Source organism: Sceloporus undulatus, chromosome 1 (genome assembly GCF_019175285.1).
Source record: "Sceloporus undulatus isolate JIND9_A2432 ecotype Alabama chromosome 1, SceUnd_v1.1, whole genome shotgun sequence".
Classification (NCBI taxonomy): Eukaryota; Metazoa; Chordata; class Lepidosauria; order Squamata; family Phrynosomatidae; genus Sceloporus; species Sceloporus undulatus.
Window position 1 is genome coordinate 122,187,501 of NC_056522.1, and position 10,889 is coordinate 122,198,389.

At 38.0% G+C, this 10,889-nt stretch overlaps 1 protein-coding gene across 4 annotated transcripts in view; it reads left to right on the forward strand.

Moving 5' to 3' along the window:
* Window positions 1-9,626, forward strand: part of MAP3K7 (mitogen-activated protein kinase kinase kinase 7) — a 49,859-nt gene extending 40,233 nt beyond the window's left edge. For all 4 annotated transcript variants that reach the window (XM_042464935.1, XM_042464945.1, XM_042464953.1 and 1 more), the window contains 3 exons: window positions 2,841-2,902; window positions 4,774-4,889; window positions 8,757-9,626. In XM_042464935.1, coding sequence (XP_042320869.1) covers window positions 2,841-2,902; window positions 4,774-4,889; window positions 8,757-8,937 — 359 coding nt within the window. In that variant the 3' untranslated portion in view covers window positions 8,938-9,626. The remainder of the gene's footprint in view (window positions 1-2,840; window positions 2,903-4,773; window positions 4,890-8,756) is intronic.
* Window positions 9,627-10,889: the final 1,263 nt, after the last annotated feature.

The window sequence follows — 10,889 nt, forward strand, 5'->3', positions numbered from 1 at the left end:
TAATTCTACCTCTAAGCAAGGTAAAACTTGGACTACAATTTGGCAAGTTTTACCTATATAACACCCAATCCCCCCCCCTCAGATTTAACAGTACAGAGATCCCTTGAGAAATTTAGTGTTCTCTGCCTAAGAAAAGAGCAAAGAAAACATCCAGGAGTATGCCATATAGCAAATCCAGTAATATAAAAAAAATCCACCAAACAGTGATACCTTCATGGAGTCAACCAAAATGCACAATATACATGTTGCAAACTTTCAAAGTTCCACTGACTTCTTCATCATGCAAGGTGTTAAAAACCATATAGGAGGGAAAAAAGTGAAGGTGTTAGTCAAGGCCTGCATTTTGCTACTTTTGTTCTTAGTTCAGATGGTACGAAGGGGTATCTCTTGCAGGTTGGCCCCTCCTCCTTCTGATCATGTAGCAACTGGGAGATTCTCAAAGTCCAAGAAATTTAACATCCATTTGCAACACAAAAAGATGCTTCCTTTGCAATCCAGTATGTCTCCATCCTTTGTGAGGCCACAGGCCCCTGTGTTAGGCAGAGAACGCTGAAAAGAAGAACAGTTAGCTTTGCACAGAACTGGGACATCTTGGTCTTCGGATTGCCATAAATTGAAATGACTTGAAAGCACACAACAACATTTCAGTCATTATAAGAATATGCAAGCTTTCAAAACTTCACTGGCTTCTTCATCAAGCAAAGGTGTTAAAATCATACAGGAGAAAAAAAAGGGACTATTAAATTCACAGGCCTACATTCTCTCTGAAATGTTGTCCGTTAAGATAGTATTGATATATCTAATATTACATTGCAACTATCATTCAGTTCTGTGTGGTTGTAATGACCCTATAAATACTTTACTGCACGACGAGTTACAACAGGCAGTTAATTATTAATGCAGCCATCCTTCTGTGAGATATAAACAGATGCCATGTTTACGTAGCATGATTAAGATCCAATATATCTTAACTATAGAATTTCCAAGTCTATTTATAATACTACTAAGCATACCAGTAAGAATTAAAACATACAAAATAACACTTTAGATACAGTAAGACTGCAAACTTTTGTGAATGTCCTATAAGAACTTAGATGGGCTTTCATTAACGCCATTGAGAAATTTGTAACTTCCCCAATAATACTTGAATCTTTATGGGAAAGCAAAAATTCTGGTTTTTGGCAAAGGAACCAATTATTTTTAATTGATAGCATATTTCTCTACAAAGTTAGATTGTATTGCTGGCAGTACATACTGTATTTCTGCTGAATTAAAAATAATAATGGAAACAGAACAGACTCAAAATTTCCTGCTTTTCTTTCTCTTTTGTTGTATTTCATTTGACAGGTAAATTTCTCTGAGAGGGCCACTACCCTCACTTTGTACAGCTGTTAACTTGTTGATAAACCCTAAATTCCTTCCTTCCTTTTAACTCTTTTTGCTCAAGGAACCATCAACAAAAGCTATAAAATGTCTTTATGTAGTAAATTTTCATTCTCTTCTGTGAAAATGGAAAGTACTGACATGTCCTCCATGGCTTAACTGTGTGATTAATCTTTTGAAATAAGGGAAGAGGTCAATAACTTGCATTCAGAAGGACTAAACATGTGCACAGTCATGCCAAGTATGCCATAAAGCCCACCCTTTAAAGGCATACCCTTCAGCAACTCAGTACATTGGCACAGAATTTAGATAACTGGATTGGACAACTATACCATCTCAGAGTACCTTTCATTTCTGTAATAGAAGCTGAAATAGATTTAAATGGGAGGGAGGACTTCTTTTTTACCATTTATTTGCAGACAAATATCATGCTTCCATGCATACTTTATACTTTATGCAAGGCCATATTTGGATGCTTAGCCCTTTATTTGTCAGTGCTTGTATTAAACACAGTTCTTTGTATTTGTCTGGGGATTTAAGTGGTCGTTTTCTGTGTAGTACAGTGCGCCCACGTCATACGCAGATTTGAGCATACGCTCAAATCTGCAGAGAGCCACACGGGAGCGCGTGGGGTGCAAGGGGCGGCAGGCCCCATTCAAATGAATGGGGTGTGTGCCTGTGGCATGCATGTGTGCCGCCACACCACCGCCACATGCACGAGCCCCATTCAAGTAAATGAAGCTCAAGCATACGCGTTTTTTGGCTTATGCGAGGGGGCCGGAACGGATCTCCTGCGTAAGCTAAGGGCGCACTGTATACTCGTTGCAAAGGAAATAACTAGTGCCTTTGCTATCCAAGTGGTCCTGAAGGTTCCTGTTTTATCTAATAATAATAATAATAATAATAATAATAATAATAATAATATTTATTTGCTTATACCCCGCTCTTCAGCCAAGGCTATCAGAGCGGCTTACAAATTGTTAATCAGACATTTCCCTGCCCTTAGGCTTACAATCTAAAGAGACAAGACACAAAAGGAGAAGGGAATGGTAGAGGGGAAGGGGAAAAGTCCAGCAGATCTTCTCTCCCTCTGATGCCTGGACCAGGGCAGATGGACTGGAGGGAGGGCCCTTCTTCTTACTCTGGTTAGGCCCAATTAGGGAAGGTGTTGGGCCTACCTTTCTCTCCCTCAGAGGCCAGGATGGGGTTGGATGCCTTCTGGGAAGGGCTCAGTTCCTTTAGAGAGGCCTGATGGAATCTAGTTAGCTGAGTGTCAACAGTTCTCCTTTATTAACAAATAGAAAACCCTATGTATTTCCAATTGTCACCAATCTGCAAACTCTTATATTTTCTCGGTATTATATCAGAGTGAGTGGGAGATAACTGAGGTCAACCCAAAATGACCCCAACTTTGATCACTTAAAACTGAGAATATCTGTGTATTTTTTTTTCAACAGATACTAATGGGTCTGATAACTCAATCCCAATGGCATATCTTACGTTAGATCACCAGTTGCAGGTAAATCCTTAGTATGGATATTCTTATGTATGTTCAGTATACATGTTTTAGGTCTTTCTCTGAATAAAGATAGCTTTGTATGTGTGGTATAATCTGATTTGTCTAGGTTACATGTAAGAATACTCTTACTCTTAAATGACTGACCATGTCTGACACATATTGAAAGCTGTAGAAACTGTACTCTCTATTTTTTCTGCCTGAATTGAATGGTGTTGCTGTTTTGACACTGCAGACTAGAAGGCTAGTCATAATTCGTAAGCATTACTACCGAGAAGCATCTTGCCAACAATAGTCTCTCATCCTGCTCACAATACTAAATGTATTATCTATTACTGCATTGGAATCAGTGTGATCGTTCAGCCTGTATCCTAAGGGACCAATCTCTGTATCTAGGATACTTCTCTAATGGATGACATGGTTTCATATTGCAACCTTTTGAGTGTTCATCCTGCAGATTATCAAACAATACTGTTGCTATTTATTGTTTGGGACAAATCTGTTTATTTTTAAGCCACCCAATAACAAAGGTTATCTAGGTAGATTACAAATGCTAAAGGGATAAAATTTACTGCAATAAAATGTACAGTACTTAAATACCTTAGGAAATATGTTATGAAACAGCAATACAAAGCTAAAAGGCCAGAGAGAAATTAAGATTGCTAACGTGTAGAAGACACTGGGGAAGCCTTTTTTTTTTAACCAGCCACCATGGCACGCTCTCTCTCATAGTCTCCTGGAAGACTTGCTTTGATTCAGCAAAAGTTCTGGCTAGATTTTGCCCCCCCCCCCAATGGACTACACTAGCACATTGTGTAGAAATCAAAAGCAATAGCCTATTGCTTCAGGATTTTTTGTTTTAGAGTTGAGGGCAAGGCAAGTCATAACATTTGCAAAACATTTGCAAATGTTTTTGAAAATGTCAAGGCCAAAAATCTCACATTTTAAAAAAAAAAACGCTCGAGAGAGGTCCAGGGACACTTGGAGGGCTGCAAAAAACTGAGCTTGGGGGCCACAAGCAATGAAAAGGTGTACCCTTTCCCAACACTTAACCTAACTGCTAAAAGTTACTGGGAAGTCTAAAAGAACCAAGAAGATTGTATATTCTGCAGGGCAAACCAGTTTCTAACCCACAATCAAATTTAAAGCTAGATTGGAATAGTACAGCAATTATTTGCTGAAGCACCTTATCCAAGAAAGGGATTTTAGTCTACCATTGTCAACTTCTGGACTCAGGTCAGGTTCCTTCAGTAGCGACCTTACTATATTAAGGTTGTGCTTGACCAAACACCGAATAATAAAACAAATTGGGCTGATTCGTCCCAATTTCTAAATGCTCTGAATCAAATCAGATTGGTCAACTCGACTCCAGATTGATCCATATACCCAGTAATTAAAAACAAGAAGAGAAAAAGGCAGACCAACATGGCCATACAAATAAAACACCAACTTGGTGTGGTATGGAGAAGAGAGCTGACTTGCACTGACAGCTATGTCTTCCAATCTAAGGTAAGAATCTCACCCCAACTCTCCAATCAAGGTACCCAAGAGGAATGGTGGTTTTTTTGTTGTTGTTATTGTTTTAGATCTTTGAGCATATATAGTTATGTTCTGTGAGCATATCTTCATTAATTTGCTAGATTTGGCTGTGTTAATGGCAGATCATGAAAGAGCTATACTGATGTTTGGCCCTTCCATGACTGTTATCTGAGCTGGTCTCTCCAGGTCTTCCTCTTTTAAGTTTCCATTTTTTGTGTTGACATCTTAATGTTCTATTTACATCTTAATGTCTATTAGGCTTTTTTATTTTTGTGTTTATAAGTCTGTGTATCTCTTTAAGTAGTGAAACCTAACATGTCTGATTTTATTTTCAGCCTCTAGCACCATGTCCAAACTCAAAAGAATCTATGGCTGTGTTTGAACAGCACTGTAAAATGGCTCAAGAATATATGAAAGTTCAGACAGAAATAGCTTTGCTGTTACAGAGAAAGTAAGTTGAAATAATATGTTCTTTATCATGGGTAGATAATACTTATTCCAATAAAGTGTGACATAAGAGCAACTGCAAAAAGAAGTGGCTATCAGCATTAATTTACAAATAACAGCATTTTCATTTTTCTACCCATAGTTCTTTTTATAATAACATCAATTATACTGAGACAAAAAGTAGCGTATTCCTGGAGGAATTGGTTTGTGTTTATAAGAGGTAAAAACATGTTAAGATAAAAGGCAAAAAATCATTTGTTTGTTCCCCACTGGGGTAGAACCATGAAATCACGGATTTATGTGCTGATTTAGTGAGTATGTTTGATGAGGTTAAGCCCATAGTGTTTTGCATCATGTACCAAGCTTGAACAATATTCCTCTCTAATTGCTTGGAATACCAAGTGAGGTTAATACTTGTAAAAACTAGCCGTTGAAGTTTGCAAAGTATTCAAAACCTTTCAGTGGAGGTTTTTAAGTAGAAGTTGGACAGCCACTCCTCAAAGATGCTGTGGATTCCTGCCGTGGTAGAAAATTGGATTAGATGGCCCCTGGAGTACCTCTGAACTCTGATTCTAAGTTACTACGTGTCACATCTAGGGTGCTATTTCTGGGAACAATGTAACTTTGGAAAGACCTAGACCAATATGACTCTGGAAAGACCTAGCCCATAGTATTTTGCATCGTGTACCCCTTCCCCAACTGTCAGTTAGTAGTACCTTGAGATGACTCACCATGTAATATAGAACCATGATGGTTCCCTTTTGCCACCACCCTTTGGAGATTCTGTAGTCATCCTCTGCCCCAAAATTAGATATGTACAATCACATTCTTTTCATGTTTCCTGCTTCTGTTTGTTACGACTGGGCAGGCAGTGTGGCCTTTCTGTTCCCAGACCAGTGACCAAATCTTTCTTGCCTTTGCCGTATTAGTGTAGTGTACCTTTCTCTGAGTGTATTTGGTGCAAGGAGAAGAAGGTGGGGTTGAGATAATTTCCTTTTGTGGTAAATGTGCTTCCCAGCCTCCTTGTATTAAAATAGGCAAATTAGACGACTTGCAAGTAAATAGTTGTTTTTTTACAAGTAGTTCCTGAAAGATTATGTAGAGGAATTGCATTCTGTAAAGCTGGGATGATTAATACACTGCTTTTAGGCCATGCTCAGTCCCCACCACCACCACCACCCCCAAATAAATCTTGGGCTGTCCAGAGTCTGATCCTGCTGACAAACATGGGCCTAAGTTCTGTTTTAGTTCTATTTAACAGTTGATTGAATGGATCCATTCTTGTGACTAACCAGTGGATGCCAGCCAAGGTGTGGACTCCTGTTTAGCATTTTTTTAATGAGAATTACTAGAATTTTTCTGTGCCAGTGAAAGGATGTGTTCCCCTGTGGATTACAGCAGGGAGTACCTTATGTCCCTCACCCCAGGTTGGCAAATTGTCCATTCCTACTGTAAAAGAAGAGTAGACACTATCCTGTAGGCAACTTTGGGGCCTAGGAGGGAACATTGGCAAAGTAATTCCCTCCAAATGTGCTTGGGATATTTGGTCATCTAAAATTAGAGGCCAAGAGTGTTTTGAATGCTTACCTCATCAATTAAATGAAATGACAGTTGTGGAAAAAAATAGTCTACGTGACTCTTGCCTCTGCTATTTTAACAAAAGTTCATCTCTACATAGAACATGAGCTGTTTTTAGAATGCTTAAAAATGACAAAATCTAAGCTATCTTTGAACCCAGAATAATCTTCTAGTATATATTTAGCTAGCTCTTTTTGTCATTTTTAAGGTTGTAAAAGAGGCTTGAAGCTTGGCAGTGGCATGGCAAAAGTAGTGAAGATTAGTTCACTTACTTAACAAGAAAAAAAGTCTATTTTTATATTGTAATGTTCAGTGCAGTGTGATAGTTTATAGTATGCCATTGTGTAATAAGTGTCCTTGCCAAATTGTGATCACTCTTCTCTCCCTGTCACAGCTCATATCCCATCATGTGATTTATTGCCCTTGCATCTGCTGCCAGGAAGCAGGGAATTTGTTATATGATGTCACACATTACACAGATGCTTGAATCCACATTAAGAGGAGATGAAGGGAAAAGATGGCATAGAGGTGACTCAAGTGCTAAGCACCGATTTGCCATTAGTTTGGTCTTATTAAGATGCCACTGGTACTTGCTCATTATTTAATTTTTTCAGGTTCAAATTCACATCACATAGATAGCAGCATTGTAATTATCCAAAGGCCAATTACTTTCAGGCATATTGACATAAATTTCTGACTGGTGAGCTAGTAAATAAATTTCTAGCATCTTAGGAATTCCCCCAATGTTGGTGCTGAGGGAAGAGTCCAGCAAATCACTGATAATTCATTGGATATTGTGAGCCTCTGTTGTGGCTAAAACCCCTGGAATGGGTCAGCGTTGTAGCATTTCATGCCTGACCTAAGCCTGCTCTAGTATGAGACTGGTAGATTCACTATGTTTATGAATACTTGTCTCCTGTAACATAGCTGTCTACAGACTTATCTCTTGTGACAAGAACACCAAACCATTTTGCTCACAAAAAAAATCATTATGCCATGCTACAGTGTTGAATGGAACTAAATTCTGTACAATCTATACAGCTAAGCACTGAAGTAAATATTGATTTTTCTCAATCTAATGAGTATAAGACTGGTTCACAGTATCCCTCCACTTCAAGAAGAAGACTCAAGAACAATTCAGATGGAGAATCTGGGTGGTGGTGGTGGTGGTGTTTTTCTGAAGCACTTGTTTCCTGGAAAAAATGGATTGTGGATTTTTTAATTACTTTTTTAGAATAATGTATAAAATGTATAAGACAAGGTGTTCCTATATTTACAGTCCCCAAATTATTTCTAAAAACTGTGTAAGAGAAAGTTTTTTTATCTGAGTGTGTACATTTACATATCATTACAATTCTTGATCTAGGTTTCATTTTCTCAGATCTTTCTGTGAGAATGAGTGAGTTATGTGTGCTTGACACAGTAGAGAACCAATATAGACAAAATGATTTTCTCTGTTTTACTAATTTTGATGGTTTCTTCTGTTTTTATTTGGGTGGTGGTGCCTGCTCTGCAGACTGATAAAACCAAGCAGGTTCTTTATTGTTCACATGTTCCTTACAGTTCAGGACTTTGTTAAATCCATTTATAATTTAAAAGTAAGTTCCATTTGTAGTTATATTCAGAAACTGTATAACATTTGTAGTTATATTCGGAAAATTAGAGGCCAAGAGTGTTTTGAATGCTTACCTCATCAATTAAATGAAATGACAGTTGTGGAAAAAAATAGACTGCTTGTCAGTTGGATGCTATGGGGGCAGGATACAGAGTGTGGGCAGATATTGTAACAACAATGTTATGGCATAGCAATAGAAACTTTATATACTTTCAGTATATTTAATGTAATAATTTTATGCCAAAGCAAAGTATATATAATATATTTTATGGTCCTAGAATAGCAAAGTGATTATCAATCTGAAAAGAGTGCTAGTGTTACATTTTTTTCCCTGGGGGAAAAAGTGGAGAAAAATATTTTCCCATGGTTTCAAAATTTCTAGAAAGTTTACATATCTACCTCTCTGCCGCCACCATCCTATTGTCATCCTCACATGTGTTGTGACGTGAGTACATCTGTGGGATGTACATCTTGCATACATATAAATGTATGTATGTGGTATATGTGAAGCACCACATTCGAGGTAAGGAGTATTAGCAGTATATGATCTGGTCACTATGTGACACAACAGATAATTGGTTGTGGGTGTTTTTAATTAAAATAAACAGCATTAGCTCTCGCTAAAGATATATATCATGTTTTTTGTTAGATTCTCACTTATATTTTTATTCAATTTAGGCAGGAACTAATAGCAGAACTGGACCAGGATGAAAAAGACCAGCAAAACACATCACGTCTGGTACAAGAGCATAAAAAGCTTTTAGATGAAAATAAAAGCCTTTCCACGTACTACCAGCAATGCAAAAAACAGTTGGAGGTCATCCGAAATCAGCAACAAAAACGTCAAGGGACATCATGATTCACTGGAACTTTGCATTGACAATGATGCACAGAAAAAAAAACTTTCCTTTTTTAATTATCCCATAACATGACAACTTCTGAGTGTTTCCTTACTGGTGTGTGCTGTATGTAGACGTACTTGCTGCTCTTCCAGCATCAGTTCACTATCCTTTTTATTTGGGTAAACATTGAGGTTTTTGAGAATGCAAGAGCAGCTACATGAATAATCAGCAGCACTAAATATAAAGCGAAATGCAATGAACTCTGGCTGTTTGCATGCCCCTTGTGTGATGGCTACCCTACCAAAAGTAATTAAGTGGCTGCTAAATTGTAAGATCTTTTGGTGTTAATGCAATAGGAGCAATGTAGATTCCCTCTTCCCCATTTTTAGACTTTTTTTTCTTCTTCTCTCACCTGAAGCCATTGTTAAGAATTGGTTATTTCCAAGGACTCCATTGACTTTACACCAAGCTCAAGAAGTGATGCTGGCTAAACAGTGTATTCTTTGGAATAATTCCATCTTTCACATTAAAAACAAGAAGTCTTGGCTGATGCCACCGTCACTAGTCAAATGCTTGACCACCTTGCATCTTGTAATCATAAATCACTGTATTTTCTTTACTTTGAAGGTTGAAGAATGGGTAGAGTATAGTAAAGAAAGTTATTATGGCCCTATGTGCAAATTGAGGATAAAAATTCATTAAGTCAGGTGGTACTGATTTATGTTATTTAATCATGTGTGAAATGGTCTCCTGTCTACTTGTAAGTCATCACCTTGCAGTTAGATGTACAGTGGTGCCTCGGGATACGAAATGATCGGGTTACGAAATTTCCGGGATACGAAAAAGTTGGATTGGCAAAAACTGTTTCGGGTTACGAAATATTTTTCGGGTTACGAAATTCATTTCGGCGCGAAATTCAAATGCTGCAAAGTGCAGCTATAGGCTTTCCAGTGCTAACGGAAAAGTGTTTCGGGTTACGAAATTTTCGGGTTACGAAAGGAATGGCGGAACGAATTAATTTCATAACCCGAGGCACCACTGTATTCCACTGAACATCCTGATGCAGCAGAAAAGAAACTAACTGCAGCTCCCATCTGATTCTTCCTGTATTCTGTAGTGTGCCCCATTTTTTCATTTGCCATTGCCAGCAAGATTCCTGGTGCAAGTTAGGGAACATGTGAAATGATAATAATCAGGGAGTGGGTGATAGGAACAGCTGCTGCCTGATTTTTTTTGAAATAGTGTAGGACTGAGAAGCCAGTGGACTTTCAGATTATGTTGGACTCTAGGACTCTAGTTCCCATCAGCACCTTCCACACAGGCTGGGGTGACATAGTCTTACAGTAAGGCCAGATAATCCTACTGAATACTGAGCAGTTGTGTATCTAGTTAATTCTAGTTTACAAACCCACAATTGCTTTACTGAATGCTAGCCATTGCAATGCAAAATGCTAGCCATTGTAGCTTATGTCATCAAAGAACGGGGACCACAACCAATGGCTTCATGCCTGATTATGGACTTGTTGTCTAGTGGCTTTTGTCCTCATTTTACCTTCAAAGAATAGTCGATTTCCATACGCTATCATGGTATACTTTTAAACCAGCCTAAATTTTACAAATGGTTTTCTCTTTCTGGGAGCTCCTTTTTAAAATCTTAGGAAGAAAATGGTCAAATAGAAGGTCAGAGTAGAAATGCTACTTGGGTAGACTCCATTAGATGAAATGCCTGCTCTCTTCTAAGTTGGAGGTAGAAAGGCAGCATTTTGGCAATGTGTTGCCTCAGTGCTTCCAAATGACACATTTTTAAAAAACAGTTATATTTTTTGAATATCTAAATATGGCACAGCAAGATGGGGGAGGTCATGGTTTTTTGTAAATAAGAAAATCATGCTTTGCTTTTGTGGAAATTTGTATAAGCATCACACATGAGAATTAGAAATAATGTCTCACTATGATTTGGCAAAAGGGA